At 50.3% G+C, this 21238-nt stretch overlaps 1 protein-coding gene across 8 annotated transcripts in view; it reads left to right on the top strand.

Annotated features, from left to right (window-relative positions):
- Window positions 1-21238, top strand: part of hdac5 (histone deacetylase 5) — a 68416-nt gene that overhangs the window by 32469 nt on the left and 14709 nt on the right. For 7 of the 8 annotated variants that reach the window (XM_035397812.1, XM_035397807.1, XM_035397808.1 and 4 more), the window contains 10 exons: window positions 5269-5537; window positions 6840-6984; window positions 7876-7981; window positions 8326-8459; window positions 11550-11681; window positions 12857-12969; window positions 15820-15939; window positions 16406-16640; window positions 17130-17347; window positions 18388-18684. In XM_035397812.1, coding sequence (XP_035253703.1) covers window positions 5269-5537; window positions 6840-6984; window positions 7876-7981; window positions 8326-8459; window positions 11550-11681; window positions 12857-12969; window positions 15820-15939; window positions 16406-16640; window positions 17130-17347; window positions 18388-18684 — 1769 coding nt within the window. The remainder of the gene's footprint in view (window positions 1-5268; window positions 5538-6839; window positions 6985-7875; window positions 7982-8325; window positions 8460-11549; window positions 11682-12856; window positions 12970-15819; window positions 15940-16405; window positions 16641-17129; window positions 17348-18387; window positions 18685-21238) is intronic. The other variant, XM_035397806.1, reaches the window with a different exon arrangement.

Here is a 21238-nt window from a genome sequence, read left to right as displayed (position 1 = left end):
GTGAGTCAGTGCAGCGGAACCCCCCTGTCACACATCCCAAAATAATAAACTCCTTTCCCCTCTCCAAAAACATTTGGCAAATTACGGATGTAGCTGCACTTCTGTTCCAGCTTCATGCCCCTCTACAACACACAGAGGTTTGTCCCACCCTCTCATTAGTGCTTACCTTCAACCAACCTTTATTTATTTTATTCTCCGAAGACCCTGGGTCGAACCTTCAGACCCAGGGTCGCGTGCTACCAATGTTCAGCGAGACTGTGGACATAATACACATAAACACTAGTTCATAACCAGTAGTGCCACCTCATATGAGCACTACTGGTTATGACAGAGTGTACGGAGCTTCCTCCACACTGTGGATTTCCTGTAGCCTTTCTCTCTGATCGAATAGAAGCTACCGGAAGCTACCAAGACTGGGAATAGCTACGTGATCTGATGCTTGGCTTAATGGCACAGAGTCTGACCCTTAGACCCCCCGGCCTTACTGCTGATAACCTCATTTCCATCACACAGACGTCACATTCTGTCACTGGCTGTGGTTTTAATCACTGCCAGGAGGAGAGAGAGAGAGAAAGAGAGGGAGGGAGGGAGGGAGAGAGAGAGAAAGAGAGGGAGAGAGAGGGACGGAGAGAGAGAGGGACAGACAGAGAGCGAGATAAAGAAACAAACGGAGGGAGGGAGAGAATGAAAGAGAGAGTGAGAGAAAGAGAGGGAGGGAGGGAGAGAGAGTGAGAAGGAGCTATATTTAGTCTCTCTTTTCCAGCCGATTACAGTAATCTGTGTGCAGTAAGATATAATCTGATGAGTGAATTTGAGCGTGCCAGCCTTTCCCTAGACCTCCTCTCTGGTGTCTGTCTTCTTTCCCATCGATCAGCCCCAGCTCCTCCTGCTCCGCCCTCTTAGATCTGCAAAGCAAGGAATGCCCTCTCTCTCTCATTTTCTCTCTCTTACTCTGTCTTTCTTTCGCCCTCTTTTCCCTCTCTTCTGCTTATATAATGCCCGTATGCATTTTTGATGAGCAGGTTTTTTTTTCTTCTTTTTTCTGGGTCACGCCAGGTGGAAGATGCCGTGTGGCGTGTTGGTGGGACGCTTTGGAATTCCACCCTTCGTTCTGAGGCCAGCTTATACGACTGCGAAAGAGAACATGCTATCACAGTCACCGCCACGCTCCTCTTAACGGTTCTGGTCTTTATTTAAACCTGCGTTTCAGTTGTCCATGTTGCCTGTAATTGTTGATTTATATACATATATATATTTTTTACGTCGGCAGAGGGCTTATTGATAATCCTGTATGACGTGCGGAGGTGAAAAAATAGGGATTTCTGAGAATTGGTTCAATCCTGAGTGAAGCATTGGGATTTTCTTGCGGTGTAATACACTGCAGCCCTAGTTTTTGTTTTTTTCCTTCTCGTGTTCCCTCAGCATTGTGCCGACAGTGCTGTCCACGTCTGAGAAGGTGGGATAAGGGTGGTGGAGCTCTCCGTCTCCAGAGCTCGGCGAAATTGGCGCCCGGTGTAGTGCGACTTGTCACGGTATCCTTAATTGGATTTCCGTGCCGTATTTGTTCTTTCTGGGCTTCCGTAAATACCCCTGGCCTCCGAGGTGCAGTGGCCCAATCCCGGACCAAGCGTCCACTAATCACTCAGACCCCTGGGGACTTTACCTCAAAGACCGGCCATGTCACCCCGACCCCCCTCCCCCACCCCACCCCCGCTCTAGCGGCTTTCCACAGCACTGATAGCATCACTGGTGCTTTGCGCCACTTTCGCTTAAATTAGAACACCCTCGCACTTTGGCGGTTAACCTATTTTTAAGTCATTGTCATGCAGGTCGATTGGCCACGTAGACATAATCAGCTGCACAAATCAGCTTTTGGACTGCTGCATCCATGGATGCACTTTATAGAAGTTCTGGAGTCAATCAATAACCGATATTTGTATGGCCATATCGGCCAATGCTGATGCTAATAACTAGGACCCTGTGTTCACATTTTCGCACAGATGCACACTGCAATCAGGTTTCCACGTTCATTGCAGTAGTAGATGGGCAAAGACATCAACGTATGATGGAAAAATGTATAGTGTATTTTTATTCGAATTAAAGAATATTTCAACTTTGCATGTTTTATTATTAAACAGGCACCACGAGATTACTCACGTCTCTGTATAGCTTTGCCTCTTTGTTTGACTGGTAAAAATAAAATAAATAAAATAATTTATGTGCAAACAGCTTCAAGCAGTCTTCTCCTCATTTCAATTGGTGCTTTTAGGAGAACGACACAAATTGCTAATTCCCAAAGAGTTACCCTCGGAAACCATCCCCAAATTAAAATAGGGACATTATAGGAGGAGTCTATCAAAAATCTTCAGAAAAATATCTTCAACGAGATTGTTGTTTGCAGGCTATAGTTAAATACATTTACTGGTATTTTTCTGCTTCCTGTTTCTATCTTGACAAAAGCCAAGCAACCTGTTTGCATGTTCTGACATCGCTAATCGTCGCACTGTGGACGTAGCTCACAAGGGCTCCAAATTTGGTGAGGTCCATTCAGGAATTGGTGCTAAGCTAATTTGGTGGCCTTGCCCCACAGACGCCCCTTTGACCAGCAAACCGGGGCTCCCTGACGTCAGCGTTTGAGACTCAGTGACCCACAAGATCACTGGGGGTTATATTTTGATACCGAGAAAGGAGAGCAATCTCATTATCTGTAAGCCAATGGCTTCCGCCCCCTGCAGTAAAACCACGGGATTATTACTTTCCCTGTACATTCTGCTCGCTGTACTAAAAGCTGAGGGGCGGGGGGGGGGGGGTGGGGGGGGGATGGGGAGGGGCGGGGGGGGGGGGGGGGTGGGGGGGGGATGGGGAGGGGTGGGGAGGGATGGGGAGGGGTGGGGAGGGGTGGCTAGTGTCAGTCTGTCAGGTTTACCACATTGAAGCCCTCTCTAGCCGGCTGGCTTTATGGATGTTAGCTGTGTGAATCTATGATTTGCATTGTGGTTCTAGGTTAGCATCACTTTAAATTTGAAAGCATGCACTCACTGTTTTGTGAATGCTGTGTGCCAGGTCTGGCACAGCTGCTCACATAACTCGGGTGTACGTACACTTAGGCCAGGAGTGTCCCATCTTATCGGTAGAATCGGTGTTGGTGCAGGTTTTTGTTCTAGCTCAGCACCAAGACACCTGTTTCTACTTAACAAGGTCTTGATTGAAGATTGTGATTAGTTAATTAGCTGAATCAGGCATCTCAGTACTGGGCTAAAACAGAAACCTGCGCCCACACCGGCTCTGTTTGTATAAGATTGGACTCCTGACTCACTCTCTCTTGCATGGTAAACGCGCTGATTATGAGCATGTGCTTTATGATGGTGATGTAATAGACAAGGGTTCGAAAGGTGGAGGGAAGAGAGGAATTACCTCTCTAAGTAGAGCTGTCAGTAATGCCACTGAGTGTGAACCATATAAGCACATATGCTCCGGCTATAGGCACCTGTAAAGATGGTGCCAGATGAGGACAATGGCGCTGATGGAAGGGGAATGCTTGTGAAAGAGAAGTACCAGCGCCATTATTTATTTCACGCACAAACCACCAGCGTGCAGCGGAGATATGGGGCGCATATTCATCATTGGCATCCTGCGGGGAGTGCTGGGGCACATTTGGGGGTGGGGGGGCAATGGGGGGGTTCAGGGGAGGTGATTTAATGCACCGTTCTCTGATCAGTGGAAGCAGGGAGACTTTGCTGAAGTGATGATAATTACATTCAGCCTCGGATTGTTCCAGCCGCGCGTTACACACGCGTTTTCACACACACACACACACACACACACACACACGCGCGCACACAACACACACACACACACACACACACGCGCGCGCACACAACACACATATACACACACACACACACACACACACACACACACACACACAACTCACATATACACACACACACAACTCACATATACACACACACACACACACACACAACTCACATATACACACACACACACACAACTCACATATACACACACACACACACAACTCACATATACACACACACACACACACAACACACACATACACACACGCACACACACAACTCACATATACACACACACACACACAATTCACATATACACACACACACACATATACACACACACAACTCACATATACACACACACACACACACACAACACACATATACACACACGCACACACACACAACTCACATATACACACACACACACACACACACAACACACATATACACACACAACTCACATATACACACACACACACACACACAACACACATATACACACACGCACACACACACAACTCACATATACACACACACACACACACACACAACACACATATACACACACAACTCACATATACACACACACACACAACTCACATATACACACACACACACACAACACACATATACACACACACACACAGACACAGACAGATCCTCTGCTGTCCCCTTTTTCCCGTAAATGAGAAAGGTTTTGAAACTGCCGTGTTTCAGTTGTGTGTTGACTCAGGCATTGAATGGTGCTGTAACACCACTGGGTACTATGGCAGTGTAGTATAATGGTTAGGGAACTGGACTTGAAACTTAGCGGTTGAAAATTCAGTTCCCCGGAGGGGCACAGCTGTTGTACCTTTGAGCAAGATACCTAACCTGAAATGCTTCTGCTTATACCCCGTGTGTAAATGGGAAATAATATTAAAGAGCCATAAGCTGTGTAAGGCTGTCTTCAGGAACAGGCATGTCTTTATTAGCATCAAGCCCGTTAGCACGTGTGAGGTGGGCGGGTGGCTGGTCGCGGTAGCGTAGCGTCAGAACGCTGTTGAGACGGCGGTGCAGTCCTGTGCTCCTTCATTGTTTGCTCCCCATCTCCTGCCATAGAGGGTGGAGGAGTTACTGAATGTTCAGCGCCCTGCTGTATCTCTCTCTGGGACATCAAATTATGTTTTGTTGCCGTGACCAGTAAAGTATTTCCAACGCAATTGTTTAATAAACTGGGAAATAAACCTCACCAGTGACAACTAGAATATTAACACCTACAACACCAATATCACTACACCAGAGATGTATAGCCAAATAATAATAATGATAACCTTTCTCCCCCCCCCTCTCTCTCTCTCCATTCATCCCTCTGTCTTTCTCTATATTCCTCTCTCTCTCCATCGCTCATTCTTCCTCCCTTTCCATCTTTCTCTCTCTCTCTCTCTCTCTCTCTCTCTCTCTGTAGTGGAGGTGAAGACGTCTCTCCCGGTGGGGATGCAGAGCCCGGGCTGTGGGGGGGAGCAGGGCGGGGGCGGTGGCGGGGGCGGGCCGGTGGACCTGCGGACGGACCCGCGGCTGGTGGACCCGGCAGTGCGGGAGCAGCAGCTGCAGCAGGAGCTGCTGCAGCTCAAGCAGCAGCAGGAGCTGCAGAAGCAGCTGCTCTTCGCCGAGTTCCAGAAGCAGCACGAGGTCCTCACCCGCCAGCACGAGGTGCAGCTGCAGGAGCACCTGAAGGTGAGGCTGCGCAGTCGCTGGGGAAGAGCTCTCAGACCGCACGCTGGCCAATGATACGCTCACAGAGCACACGATCGCAGACAGTACGCTCACAGACCGCAAGCTCACCAACGGTATTCTCACAGAGCACACGACCGCAGACAACGTGCTAGCGACGGGGTCACAGACTGCGTGTTTGCCGATGATACGTTCACAAACCGTGCGCTCACAGACAATACGATCACAGACCAAGTGTGCTGGCAACAAGCTCACAGACTGCGTGTTCGCCGGTGATACGTTCACAGACCGCACGCTCACAGATCACGCCATCGTCTACGACGCACTCACTGATGACAGCGCGTTCACGGAGAGCACGCTCACAGTTGGCCTGATTACAGCACGCTGGCTTCAGGGTCGATGACGGATAGGTGGGTCAAATTCCTTTAAGAGGGAAGACCAGTTGGGTTGGAATTTCATGGATAACAGTTCACAGACCTCTGTTTCGACATTTAGGGAGGGCTGTAGTGCTGAACAGGAGTTTGAGAGACCAGCATGCATTTGTGCTACTGCAGTTAACATTAGTCTACCGTCAGTTCATTATCATTGTTGAACTTAATTGCTGCTGTGCTAAGAAACAAAGGAAAGAAAAAAATTATTTGTACTTGCATAAGTGGTTTAAATTATAGTGATTGTGAATGAGAAGTGCATTTAAAATGGATTCTGAGCCATGCTGGTTTAGCTACTGCATAAAAATATATGGACAAGCCAAGGAATTCAGATTTTTTGTTGTTATGGCAACTATTTGATTTGCTGTTTTGTAATTTACGTATCGGGGGGTGACTCATTTTTTGCGCCATGCAAAATATTTCCGGGGGCGCCCCTTCAGGGGACTTGTGCAGTTCCACGACCGAGAGCGTTTGCCCCATCTGTTCCCTGGAAATGGACCGCTAGCCGTTAGAGCGTGTTCTGCTTGTGAGGAAACGTCCGGAAGCCGATGGGCACTGCCCCGCATGGGCCAGCCACTACGTGGGTCATGCAACAGGATGAGGCAGCGTGGCGGTGTGGTGGATGAGGGGGAGTGGCGGGGTGGTGGATGAGGGGGAGTGATGGTGTGGTGGATGAGGGGGAGTGGCGGGGTGGTGGATGAGGGGGAGTGATGGTGTGGTGGATGAGGGGGAGTGGCGGGGTGGTGGATGAGGGGGAGTGGCGGGGTGGTGGATGAGGGGGAGTGGCGGGGTGGTGGATGAGGGAGAGTGGCATGGCAGATTGATTCTGGTGGTGTAGTTGTGTGGTGGTGTGACGCTCCGTGCGCCTCCTCTGCAGCAGCAGCAGGAGATCCTGGCGGCCAAGCGGCAGCAGGAGCAGGAGCAGAAGAGGAAGCTGGAGCAGCAGAGGCACGAGGAGCTGGAGAAGCAGCGGCTGGAGCAGCAGCTCATCATGCTGAGGAACAAGGAGAAGGGCAAAGAGAGTGAGCGCCGTCTAATACACACCGTCTTACACACTGTCACACTGTCCAAGACAAGAGTCTGTCACACTGTCCAAGACAAGAGTCTGTCACACTGTCCAAGACAAGAGTCTGTCCCTGCACTGTCTAAGACAAGAGTCTGTCACTGTATTCTCTTAGACGAGAGTCTGTCACTCCACTGTCATACACAGGGGTCTGTCACTATATTCTCTTAGACAAGAGTCTGTCACACTGTCCAAGACAAGAGTCTGTCCCTGCACTGGCTAAAACAAGAGTCTGTGGGAATTATACCTGGGCATTGTATTGTAACAGGACACTACTGCCTTTTATTATTCTGACTTATATGACACTGTACTATGAGACTGTTTCATTATACTGTCTCATAATATACTCTCATCCCTTTCACCACACTGTCTCATCAGACACTTGCATGATACCACTCACCACATTGTCTTATAAGACACTATCATACCACTCAACACAACTTCTTCAGGCCACTTACAACACATACACTGACATTAGGGCACTTTTGTGTCTCCTGTATTTGCTGTTTGGTCTGATAGGAAACTAACAGAGATAGTGGACAGAATGAGGGATAGCAAGTGCATATGCAAACAGAAGCTACCTTATAGGTATGGCTCAGCCACTAATAAAGCCAATGATATCCCAGCATGCACAGCACTAGCTTGGTTGCTTCTCATATCTGGCATGGCTGTGGTGCAAGATGAGCTCATGTACAGTACGATGGGAAATCATTCAGAGAGTTTTCGCATTGCTTGAGTTGAGCTGCACTTGCACATTGCAGTTCAGTAGTGGTTGTTAGCAGTAGCTTCTCTCTCACACAGATTGCCTGTCTGTCCGTCCGTCCGTCTGTCTGTCTGTCTGTCCTGGCAGGTGCGATCGCCAGCACAGAGGTGAAACTGAAGCTCCAGGAGTTTCTCCGCAGTAAAAAAGAGCCGTGCTCCGGAGGACTGAACCATTCCTTCGCTCAGCAGTGCTGGTGTGTGTGTGTGTGGGGGGGGGGGGATGTACACAGCGCTTATCCCATCATTCCATCGCTCTACTGTAAATTACTGTGAGTTTTAGCGGCCCCCTGAGATTTCAGCAGTGCTTTTTCGGCCAAGCGGCGCGCTCCTCGACGCGCGGGCCATTGATTTAGACTGGCTGTCTGCCACCTTTTAGATTCATTCAAAGATTTATCGGCCCCTTAAAAAGAGTGAGCGGCACTTTGTTAACTGGAGGTATTGATGTGAGTGTTGGACTATGGCACGTAGTGTGTAGTGTATAGTTACCGATTTTCCTCACAACACTTAAAAAGTGACTGACTTTTCTTTGGGTCCCCAGGGGTGCTCACCACACCTCTCTGGACCAGAGCTCCCCCCCACAGAGCAACACTCCTGGGACACCCCCCTCTTACAAACTGCCCCCCCTGCTGGGCTCTTACGACAGCAAGGACGACTTCCCCCTGCGAAAAACAGGTGAGATGGGTTTTGGAGAGGTGGAATGAAGACAGAGAGAGATGAAGAGATGGGGAAAGAATGTGAGAGAGGTGGAAAGAGGTGGAGTAAGAATGTGAGAGAGGTGGAGTAAGGATGTGAGAGAGATGGAGAGAGATGGAGTAAAGGATGTGAGATAGGTGGTGTAAGGATGTGAGAGAGATGGGAGAGATGAAGTAGGGATGTGAGAGAGATGGAGTAAGGATGTGAGAGGCAGAGGGAGATGGAGTAGGGATGTGAGGGAGGTGGAGAGAGGTGGATTAAGTATGTGAAAGGTGGAGAGAGATTGAGTAGGGATGTGAGAGAGGTAGAGTAAGGATGTGAGAGAGATGGGAGAGATGAAGTAGGGATGTGAGAGAGATGGAGTAAGGATGTGAGAGCCAGAGGAAGATGAAGTAGGGATGAGGGAGGTGGAGAGAGGTGGATTAAGTATGTGAAAGGTGGAGAGAGATTGAATAGGGATGTGAGAGAGGTGGAGTAAGGATGTGAGAGGCAGAGGGAGATGGAGTAAGGTTGTGAAAGGTGGAGAGAGGTGGTGTAAGGATGTGAGAGGTGGAGAGAGGTGGAGTAAGGATGTGAGAGGTGGAGAGAGGTGGAGTAAGGATGTGAGAGGCAGAGGGAGATGGAGTAGGGTTGTGAGATAGGTGGAGTAAGGATGTGACAGTTAGAGGGAGATGGAGTAGGGATGTGAGATGTGGAGAGAGGTGGAGTAAGGATGTGAGAGGTGGATGGAGATGGAGTAGGGATGTGAGATGTGGAGAGAGGTGGAGTAAGGATGTGAGAGGCGGATGGAGATGGTTTTTCTGTAGCTGGGTGCAGACAGCAGGGTTGAGTCAGCATGAGTCACCACCAGCAAGTGCATTAAGAGCAGCGAGCAGCTGCAGTATAAGGGGTCACCCACCCCAACCTTCCCCTGTCTCTTTCCTTTTCTCTCTCCGTCTCTTTCCTTCTTTCTCTCTCTCGTTCCGTTCGTCTTTCTCTCTACTTCTCAGTCCCTCTTTCTCTCTCCGTCCCTGTCTTTCTCGAGTTATCCCTTTGTATTCCTCTTATTTCTCCCTTCATTTTGTTCCCTTTATTTTTCCTCCCGCACACAGCACAGCTATAAACACACACTTCCTCCACACACACGCGTACACACACTGTTCTTCCAAACACATGCACACACACACACACGCACACACACACATACAAACATGTGTGCGCGCACACACACACGCACATATTCACACGTGCGCACGTCTACGAAAAGAAAGACCGGCTCACAATCCAGCCGGCTGCCTGCTGTCTAAAACCAGCCTGTGGCAGTAACACAGTCTTCCCACTCTGCACCCTACTCCCCACCTACAAAAATAGGCTTGCGGTTCATCCTCACCATATCTCTCTGACCTCCTGACCCCTCACAGTCCGACACGCGTCCTTGGCAACCGAAGATTTTGCCCTTTTGGCTGTTCGCAGAACGGACACGGCGAGCGACAGCTCCCTGACTTATACCAGCTGCCAAACGCCATGCGTCCCTGGAGTCAGAGACGGACTGAAGTGTCATTCCTACCTCTGTGACCGCGGGTCCCGTCTGTACAAAGGCTTTTTCAGAGCAGGCCGAAACACTATGGGACACATTGACTAAGCATGTCAGGGCCGCATACCTACAGTCTTTTTAAACTGTATTTTATATTTCCATATCTTTGGTATTGACCTACTTTTAAAATTTAGCCTTGTTTTACAAATTGTTAGCTTAAAAACGTCATTGAAGGTCAGACCAGACTTCAGCCACATGGTTACTCCATTTTGTCTTACATTTTCTTCTACCCCATGTACTGGTGGAACAAGTTTGCATGTATCCATGTTGCTTAACCAGACCCAATTTCCCAGTGCACTCTGGGTAATTTTATTTGGAGTGCAGGTATATATGCACATTTGTGGCTTGATGCATCCAGCATTAAGGCTTAAGCTTTATATTAATGAAAGTCTTGCACGTGCACCTTAAGGACCAGCATGTGAGGTATTTGAAAATTGGTGTGGCCAGTGCTGTTGTGTGTTACGCTGCCTGTGTGACTTTAGTTCTGTAACATGGGGGCTAGTTGATGCTGTCCGTGGTCCTGATGTTGTTCCTGTGTTCCCCCATGGCTACAGAAGGCCCTGTCCATCACAGCTGTGGAGCTTGGCTTGGTTTTATTTTATTTGTATAGTCTAACCCACACCACACCCCAGCTACATTGTCCACATTGTCACACTACTGATAATGTCTGTAGAGTGAGCCACACAGGAAGTGCTTCCCGCTTTAACCCAGATGCAGTTTGTATATATAGTCATTGGGTACAGTGGTGAAGAGGGAGGGGTCATGCATGGTTCGCATCTGGAGGGCACACTTCGCTGCTCGGCTAGCAGTAACTTTGAAGGAAAGCAAACGGTGGCTGTACCACTGCTAATTTAAATTTTCACGCAAGTGCGTGTTTTCGTTCTATTCTTGTCATTTTGCGATTAGCCTATATGGAATTGACGATGAGAAAGTAATCAATTCAAGACAATAATCAAGACATGAAAGTGAATGTTCGCATAAAAACATAATGAATGTGTTTGAGAGGATATATAAAACAGTTACAATCTGACTATTGGCCTATTATATCCTATTTGTTGCATAACAACGGTCCAAGTTCAACTACCAACGACAATTTTGCTTGACAACGGTAAAATATGCCCAAACGGCTGCAGAAGAATATTTCAATTTCAGGTGATTAAATCAATAAAAATCAATAAATACAAAAGTAAACATACATAGTCATAGTTGGTAACCCGTTGTATATAAGTGGAATAAACTCCTCTGGAAGTTTATGAACTCCATGCTGGAACCCATTATCCTCACACTGCCTCCTGCTGGCAGTTTTATATGGCGGTGCATCAGCTCACCGGTAGCCACCTGAGGGCCGCTGGTTTCCTGCACAAGACGTTGCTCGAGTTTGCGGGGGCACCTGGTGTCCAGGAGCAAACAGGGTGGCTTTGCAGTGTCGGAAAGGATCCGATCCCTAACCCCCTCCCTCTCCTCTCTCCCCTCCCTCACCCCCTTGCCCCCCCCAGCCTCGGAGCCCAACCTGAAGGTACGCTCGCGGTTAAAGCAGAAGGTGGCGGAGAGGCGCAGCAGCCCGCTCCTCCGGCGGAAGGATGGCACCGTCATCAGCACCTTCAAGAAGAGGGCCATCGAGATCACAGGTGAGCTCTTCACACCTGAGCGGGGCCTGGCACAATGACTGTCTCTTAATGCAGAAACCCCTACCGCCAGGCCTTCCAGCTCTGGGGAAGGGAGCAAAACGGGGACAGGAAGCAGCTGGAAAAAAGAGAGCGCTAAACGCTGCAAGCATTCATTGCTACGCTGCTTTCTATTGGCTGGCTTGCCTTTTGCCAGTTCTGAGCGCGCTCACTGCAAATGCCTGTGGGAGTCTCTTTAGACGCTAACAGGCTGGCTAACAGGCTGGCCAGCGTTGAGACATGTGGACGTGCAACAGATCACCAGCGCGAATGCGTCTGTCACCACAGTGATGCCCCAGCACGCGCATTCGGGCGGGCTGGCTCAAGGACCAGCTGCAGCCTGTGTGCTGCAGATATTGCAGCGGAACCTTTTTAATGTACGTTTGATGTTCGAGACGCGTGTGGCATGTGACATGCAGCAGCAGTCATTAGCATGTCGATTTGTGAGAGGGTTGGCCTGTTCCCGTGTCCTGGGTCGGGCGGAGAGCGCGGCTTTGGCGTGCCGTGACGTTATTGTTTCCCTCTTTCATTTCCTAATGAAACCGAGAGAGGCCTTTTCTGAGCGCCAAGAATAGACGCAGTGGCCCGGTGAGAACGGCTGGGCTTTCATGGCTGCCTTTGCTGAGGGCCGCTGCGAATAAGCAGATGGTTTACACTTAGCGTCTGTACAGGCGGGCTCAAGCGGATTAATTCACTAAGCCCTGCAGGACGGGGCCGGGGGGGGCAGGGGCGGAGTTCTGGGAGAGGAGAGGTACGTCATCGTTCTCCTTTCCTGTGCTGTGCCCTGTCGGGGGTCCCCAGAAATCTGCTTAACTGGTTCCATATCTCGCACTCCCCCTGAGCTGCTTCTGCCGTCTCATTTAGTCCCCCCCCCCCCCCCCCATCCACACTGAGGCTCAGGGTCGGCCACACAAAAGCCCAACAGGTAGACGTTTAACGGCAGGTTAAGTCAGTTGTTAACCCCTGGCACATCCCCCTTTTGGAGGGTTGGTAAGCCAGACCAGTCGCTCAGTATTTTGTTAGGCCGGCAGGCGGAACCACATGGCAGGGCGGTGCAGGGGGGGTTCTCACGGTGGGTGGAACCATGCGGCAGGGCGGTGCAGGGGGGGTTCTCACGGCCTCTGCCGCTCTCATTGCAGTGTCGTCCATGTGCAGCAGCGCCCCCGGCTCCGGACCCAGCTCCCCCAACAGCTCCAACACCGCCATCGCCGAGAACGGAGGCGGTGGCTCCGTGCCCAACATCCCCGCGGAGGTGAGAGCCAGTGCCCGTCTGTACACCCCCCCCCCACCCCCGCGCCCACCTCCCCCTCCCCTCCCCGGACAAACAACGCTCCGCTGGTTACCCTCTTTGCCCTGTCTGGTCCTGTCCAAAGGAGCTGAATGTACAGGGCTTAATTAAACAAGGGCTAACTGATCTGGGCTAACATGCACCTATACATACATTTATTTAACAGATGCTGTTATTCAGGGAGATTTGCAGTGCATTGTGTACAATAAGGCCCGGTGACTATCAGTATTCATACGAAAGCACAGTAGTTTTGCTGTTTTCATTTTTTAAGGGAATTGTAAAAATGAATATAAAAAATACCCTCTTTTTATTGACTTCATTTCATGTTGCTTTGGCTTTAAATCATTGACGTGATGATCAAGGGGGAGAGAGCGCGGTGGCGATGGAGAGATTGACTTCCTGCCGTGACCAGATTTTTTTTAAAAAGCAAAGAGAGAGAGATATGTACCAGCATCCAGGAGCACGCTGACTCACACACAGCGCCCCCCCCCCCCCCACTTCCTGTCTGGTTCTCCTCCTTCCCTTTGTTTCTCACATTCCTTCTTTCCCAGTGTACCCTTCCCACATTCACCTTCTTCCCTTCCTTCACGATGTCTTCCTCCCCTTCCTTTTCCACATCCCCCCCCCCACACCCCATTTTCCCCTGTTCTTGAGGGGGACAGCCTTCACCCCATCTACCCAAAGATCAGCCACCTCATTTTATGACGAGCGCATTTTGATTGGCTGAGGGTGTGCCGACAGTTCTGTGTCAGATTCAGGGTCTTCAGGTCCGTTGACCCAGGATTCGGCACTCGTTTGGATACGGGGGCTCGGCAAAACTGCTGCTGATGCTCCCACTTTGGCCCAATGTGAATACAGCGTGACGTTTGCAACCAGAAGGTTCCAGGCTGCCGTGGTGTCTTGGTCCATGTGTTGTCTCCTAGAATACAGCAAAGACATGCACACATAATTAAACGTTTCCCCTTAACAAGGAGCGTCTACTGACCCATCCCGTGTTTGCTGGGAAGAATACAGACAGAACGCCTAGTACTTCGTTACCAGGATAAAATAACAGGGTCTGAGCATTTAAACTTCTTGAGTTTTGTAGTTACTCTTCTGGCTTGTTACTGATTATTGATTATTGATTTATTAATTTTTTTACTTAATGTCTGCGTGTAAAACTGAAGACAGTATGATTTCTTTCGGACCGCAGTATTTCCTGTTAGGATGTGATTGTCAGAAGGAAGGAGACAAAACTTATTGAATGCCTGACTGACTACCCGATTGACTGACTATCTGACCGAGCGGATGACTGACTGCAAAACTGTCTGTCTTAGCTACCTGATTGAATGGCTGGCCAGTTTTCTCACTGACCGACTGAATTACTGACTGACTAACTGTGACCCACTGACCTAATGAGGGCACAAACTGCCCCAGAAATGATCCACATTTTATCGTTCTTGGTCACTCCTGCAGGACAGTTCCTGTTATTCTTTTTAAAATAAAATTTCCCACAGTTCTTTTTAACAGTGTACCAGATGAGCAATTCTGTCCCTTTTTTAGGCTTTGTTTTGCATTTGGACAGCGCAACCATTTCTTGCTGATCAGCTCGTTCTCTTCCAATGTGTAACCATGGGCGTATAAAGCTCCCGCTTAATATGGTGGCGGTGGGAGAAAAAAAATAACAAAAATGATTGCTGCCCCCGACCGCTTGAGTGCGGTCATTGTTTTGGAAAAGCAAACTAGCGAAACGGTAACGGCACTCCCGGCGCATGCCCCGCTAAGTAGCCGCCGCGCGCTGGCGTCAGAACTACCCCGCCGATTGTTGCCCCTGCGTCGCCATTGCGTTCCGGGCGGCGGTTGCTGCCGTCAGCGGGCGGTAATTACTGGGTGTGAGATGGAGGAGAGGGGAGGGGGCGTGGTGTGACATCATCGCAGTGGCGTAGCAAGACGAGAGGCGGTCAGATTCGGCGAGCGTGGGCTTGTTTTCGCCGAGTGCCTTCCAGCTAATTACCGCCGATTGCGACTCCGCTGCCGTCTCACCGTCAGAGGCTGCGTTCTGTGAAAAAGTCAAACAAAAAAAAAAGAGGAAAAACAGCGAGCGGGAGACTAAGTGCGCCATCAGACATCGCTATTGTCAGCCAAACGCAGGCAGAGTAAGCGCCAGCTCATTCAGAGAGTTGCTCATTCATAGCAACTGCCACTTCCTGTCCACAGCTACAGGCATTATGCTGCAGAACAATCACGTCAAAAAAATAAAAATACAGGACTGGCTTGCATAACCTGACACTTTATTTGTGGTCGTGAATGAATCTAGAGTGTGAGGTTTATGTGGGTGAGCAGAGCTGCTCTTCAAAAAAACATTGAATTGGGTGCGTAGTCATTTATTGTTGATGATACTAATGTGAGCAGTCATTTACAGTATATAGCACCTTTCATGGATCTCAAAGCAGCCAGAGAGGTACAGGATGCTCACCATGCGTCAGCAGAAGTAGGCGGGGAAGTTTATTCAGCTGGCCAATCCTGGGACTGATTAGGGGTCAGGTTGAGAGAGCCAAATTGAGCTTTTTTAGCCAACAATCTAGGGAAGCTCCTCCTCTGTATGATAACCGCCATGCTGTCTTTAGCGGACAGTGAGTCAGGACCTCAGTTTAACTTTATGGCGCCTCCTACTGTACAGTGTCCCTGTGGAGGGAAAAGTCCCCATGTGGGGAACGGCTGCAGTGTGTTATGAAGTTTTATGGCGAGTGATGTGTAAATGCAGCTTTGCTCGCGTGAGGGGAAGGGAGGGGAGGGGCTTCTGAATCTCATCCACAGTCTCCTCTTTTCCACCAGCAACTGCGCTCACATCACCAGATGATGAACACTGACGGGACGGCCAGTCAGCTGAGCCTCTACACCTCCCCCTCGCTTCCCAACATCTCGCTGGGCCTTCCTGCCAACGCACACATCACCGTGAGTACCGCGCCGCCTTACACACCTGGCCAACACACCTGTCTCACACACATGTCTGACATACCTGTCTCACACACCTCTCAAACACACCTGTCTCACACACATATCCAACACACCTGTCTCACACACGTGTCTGACATACCTGTCTCACACACCTCTCAAACACACCTGTCTCACACACATATCTAACACACCTGTCTCACACACGTGTCTGACATACCTGTCTCACACACCTCTCAAACACACCTGTCTCACACACCTCTCAAACACACCTGTCTCACACACATATCTAACACACCTGTCTCACACATGTGTCTGACATACCTGTCTCACACACCTCTCAAACACACCTGTCTCACACACATGTCTAACACACCTGTCTCACACACAGGGCGCCCCTAGAGGTGTACATGTAGATCCATTCCTGATTTTGCCCTTTGGTAACCCCCCCCCCCCCCCCCCCCAGGCTCCACAGAAGCTGTCGGCGCAGCAGGAGGCTGAGCGTCAGGCCATCCAGACGATGCGACAGGGTGGGGCGCTGACGGGGAAGTTTGTGAGCACCTCCTCCCTGCCGGCCTGCCTCCCCCCTGGGGTGGCCCTGGACGCCGAGGCCCCCAGCACCAACAGCCACAGCCCCTCGTCCCTGCTGCAGCATGTGCTGCTGCTGGAGCAGGCTCGCCAACAGAGCGCGCTGCTCGCAGGTACCCGCCCCCGCCCCTGTCCCTCTAAAGCTCCCGCCCATCCTGTCACCTTCCACCCTTATCATCCAATCACTGAGAGCACTGCCCCTTTTATCCAGTCACTGAGAGCACTGCCCCTTTTATCCAGTCACTGAGAACCCTGTCCCTTTAATCCTGTGACTGATAGCCCCACCCCTTTTTTCCTGCAACCTAGTGCTCCAGCCCCCTTGTTCATTCTGAGGCCCGCCCCCTTTATTATGTCACTCAGAGCTCCGCCCCTTTATTCCCCCAATCACTGCTCAACCCTCTTCATTCATTCAGTCAGAGCACTGCCCACATTTCCATTCATTTACTCATTGAGTGAATTCCCACATTCGTTCCCTATTCACTCATTCACATATCCTCACACTTGCTGCCTGTCAGCCGCCATCTACAGTTCCCCTACTTTCGCTAATGGCGACCGCGCTGCCCCGCGTGGGCGGTCCTAAAGCAGCTCGTCTCCGCCCACAGTGCCCATCTACGGCCAGTCGCCGCTGGTGACGGGCGAGCGGGTCTCCACCAGCATGCGCACGGTCAACAAGCTGCCCCGCCACCGGCCGCTGAGCCGCACCCAGTCGGCCCCCCTGCCCCAGAGCCCCCAGGCCCTGCAGCAGCTGGTCATGCAGCAGCAGCACCAGCACTTCCTGGAGAAGCAGAAGCAGTACCAGCAGCACATCCAGCTCAACAAGGTAGGGGGCGCCACCGAGACACAACTTGACTTGTGTAATAGTGAAAGGACAGGAGCGCCACACGCTCAGCAGGTCAGCGCTAGGTGAACTCCCAGACTGCAGCAGCCTAACCATGAAAATGAGAAAACTTCAGGCACTCCTGTGCAGAGCAGGAATTAGTGAGAAACCTTTACTGGAAATGAATGAAAAACACCATGAAATTGCTGACCACTTTCAACCACACAGTCTTCCCTAGGGCGTGGCCAGAGAGGGTGTCATTACACTGATTGTTTAAATTTCATGTTTTGTAAAGAGTGTGTGTCTATTGTTCTTTGTCTGTAAACTCTGCACTCTTGGCAAACAGGGCTCTGATCCCTGAGTAAAGGTAGGTACCTGCATTGCATTACTGGCGTTTTGGCGGACGCTCTTATCCAGAACGACTCGGTGCCCGACTTCAGAGACGTTCCGTCCCAAGGAGTCGTCTTTCAGCAGCAGCTGATTCGCTCCCGTAAGCGTGGAGCGATTGGAGCCTCCGCCAGAACAGCGCATCGCTCGCTCTCGCGCCCGAGCTGGAACGCGGCGCGGAGCCCCCGAGAGTCTGCAGGTTTATTTCATGGGCGGACATGTTTGCGTGTGTTGCAAACACAGACGTGTCCTCAGCGCAGACACACGCTTACGTGTGCGAGTGGAGCCTGGTTTACCACAGGAATGGGGTCCCCACTGTCTGCGCTGCTTCATGGACCGTACTGGTCCCGCTCGGCACCCATTAGTGGCACCAGCGCCTCCAGATTGTCATCAGCGCCAAAAAAAAAAACCTCATCTACTTTTTGTCGTTTTATAATTTTATTTTTATTTTTTTGCATTGAAAGTTCTCCTCCAGCAGTCTGTGCTGTATATATGTCACAACTCAGCAAATATTAAAGCTGGTTCAAAACCCCATGTGACTACAGTATAAAGTTGCGTTGGCAAATTGAAAGTTTTTTCGTTTTTTTTTTTTTTTTTTACATGAGAGCGATGTTACACCCAATCCTCCCCTTCCTCCCTCCCTCCCTCCCTCCCAGATCCTGTCCAAGGGTAGCGAGCTGCCCCGCCAGCCCCCCACCCACCCCGAGGAGACGGAGGAGGAGCTGACGGAGACGGCGGAGATGCAGGAGGAGAGGGGGGAGGGGCCGGAGCGGAAAGGGGAGGGGCTTCTCATCGAGCGGCTGCAGGAGAGCCTGCGGGAGGCCACGCCCCCTCCGGAGCGGCCCGTCGCCCCCAAGGGCGGCAGCACGGAGAGCGAGGTGGAGGAGGAGGAAGAGGAGGACGAGGCCATCGAGCTGAGAGAGTGTGATGAAGAGGCCGGTCTGTATGGCCAGGTGAGCGAGCAGCCCGTTTACCCTCAGGGTCTTAAGGTATGTAATTAGGAACAGGAAGTGGTCTCTTCCAGAAACAGGAAGTGCTCTCTTACAGAAAATGGAACTGTCCTGCAAATGTATTTAATTCAATATGTTATCATGATATTGCAAAGCTTTACTATACATATATGCACAAAGACAAATCATTACTACTTTCAGATATTGGTATACAAGTTATAAAACATAAACTGCTATGAAATACATTTATCATTCTATTTATCACTCGCCATAAAGTCCTCCTGTTTACCTGATATATGTGGTATGTTCTGATTCCGCAAAGTGGAGAGGTTGCTCAGCACTGGGGGAGGTGATGCTATATAGGCAATTTACACCGCCAGAACAGCAGTCATGTAAGGTGTCATAGATTGATTAATATGCTGAATAAAATTTTGTTGAAGATCCTTTCCTTCGGTGTGTCACCGTGTGAGTCAGTAAATCGTGATTCATTATGTACCATTTATTTATTTCAATATTATGATTATCATTTATATTATTATATTATTTTGTGTGATCGTTTTCCTAAACACAGTGAGGGAAATGGTAAACTGGGGCTGGGGTTGCTGTGACCCCTAAAATGGCTGCAATGTTAACGAACAGTCTGACTGAGAAAGTCGATAAATTAGTTCATTTAAAAATATATGTATTTCTTGTCTTTTCCTGAGGTCTTATTTCACAGACTGCAGTTTGGGAACCCCCGAACTGAGAGTTCAAAGATGAGAGCTTATGCCTCTAATTTTTTATATCATGATACACAATATAGAACAATTTGATGAGATTGTTTACTAATGTTTTTTTTTTTTTATGCAAGAAGAATTTTTAGTAATGACCTTATCTTATTGGTTTAATTCCTCAACGAAGACGATTCGAACAGTTTATACAGTCACGCTGCAGACAGTGGGTTGTCACACGTGATGACATCACAGCCAGCTTGGCTGGAGCACTGGGGCTGACGAGGACAGAGTGAAATGGCTGTGAAACAGCCGGACAAACCGAGGTTCTCGAGCGCCCAGTCTGTCTTGCTGTCGCTGCGCTAGTTTCTGCTGCGATTTCATCAATGAGAGCTCACCGCTTCCGACATGCAGAGAGAGAGAGAGAGAGAGAGAGAGAGAGAGAGAGAGACAGAGAGACAGAGAGAGAGGCGGGAACCCCTCCCTCACGGAGAAATCATTCAGAAAAAGCAGCCAGAAGGCGACTTCTGATTAAATTCAGACCACGTCTCTCTATCTCTCTTCTCCTCATTCTCTCCCCCGCTGCCTCTCTTTCTCCCTCACACTCACACACACACACACACACACACTCACACACACACCCACACACATCCTCCATCCCTCCCTCCCTTCCTCCCTCCTCACAGCTTTTTCACATTCGAGTGAGTAGCTGTGAATGGACTCATGTCTGACTCATCCCAGTGATGAATCACACTCACCCACTCCCTCCACCCCCCCCCCCCCCCCCCATCACCCCTTTTCTTATACTCAACTCCAGCCCACCGGGGGTAAAAAAGAAAAAGAAAAATAAGGGCAATGTTTTTGATAATGGCGGATGATCGAGGGTCGGGGGCAGTTTGTAGAGATGGCACCCCCCCCTCGAAAAACATTCAAGTCAGATGCGGAAGTGACCCCCCCCCCCCCTCCTCCTCCCGCCGCTCTGCTCGTCTGCTTTGCGCCCGGAATACAAATGTGCTCCTCTCTCCGCTAGCCGGCGAGGAGCCAATCCTGATAGGCTGAGAGCGATGCGCAGAGAACTTGCTCGCCTCCCTCGCCCCCCCAACCCCCCCCCCCCCCCCCCCGCTGTCCCTGTCCCTGAGCGCTTTCGCCTCCCAGAGCTCGAAGAGTAAGACGAGGTTCCTGAACAACTGTCGTCCGCCACAAAGGCAAAGGAAGGTGCAGTTCCCCACATGTCCCCCCCTCTACCCCACCCCCCATACTGTCTCCTCCTCTGATCCTCCCCACCCCCCTCGCCCAGCCCAGACTCTCTCCGTCCAGCCCCGCTAAGCGGATCCGCCGCTCCCTGGCTCGTGCGTCTACGGTGTCTGTTCCGTGAGCCGTCTTTCTGTTACCCAGAATGCCGTTTTTTTTCCCTCCTTATTTCTGGGCGGGTGCAGGTGTCACGCAGCACGCCGTCCTCATCTCACCACAGTTCCAAATATGGGCACTCTTTTACAAACATTCCTTTGCGGACGTTTACTTTCATTTCACAGCATGCTGTTATCTGAGAATTTCATATCATTGGTGAATAATTGATGGCACGAAAAATTAGCGCTGTGGCAGAACGGTACAGCTCACGGTGAGATCTGACTCGCTGACCGTGTGGTGATGCGGCTGCACTGTGGAACGAGGGACCAGTGGTCTGGCTATTTGTCAGAACTCCTGTAAAACGACCGTCGGATTGCAATCCCGGTTCTCATAGACCGCACAAACCATGATCATTGAAGTGCTAACCGACAGCATCGCTGACGTGAGAATTAAGCATATGGCTGGACAGGCAGTGCTGTATCGTGAATGCAGTCACGGCT

This window comes from Anguilla anguilla, chromosome 17 (genome assembly GCF_013347855.1).
Source record: "Anguilla anguilla isolate fAngAng1 chromosome 17, fAngAng1.pri, whole genome shotgun sequence".
Lineage (NCBI taxonomy): Eukaryota > Metazoa > Chordata > Actinopteri > Anguilliformes > Anguillidae > Anguilla > Anguilla anguilla.
This window is presented reverse-complemented; position numbering and strand designations above follow the sequence as displayed.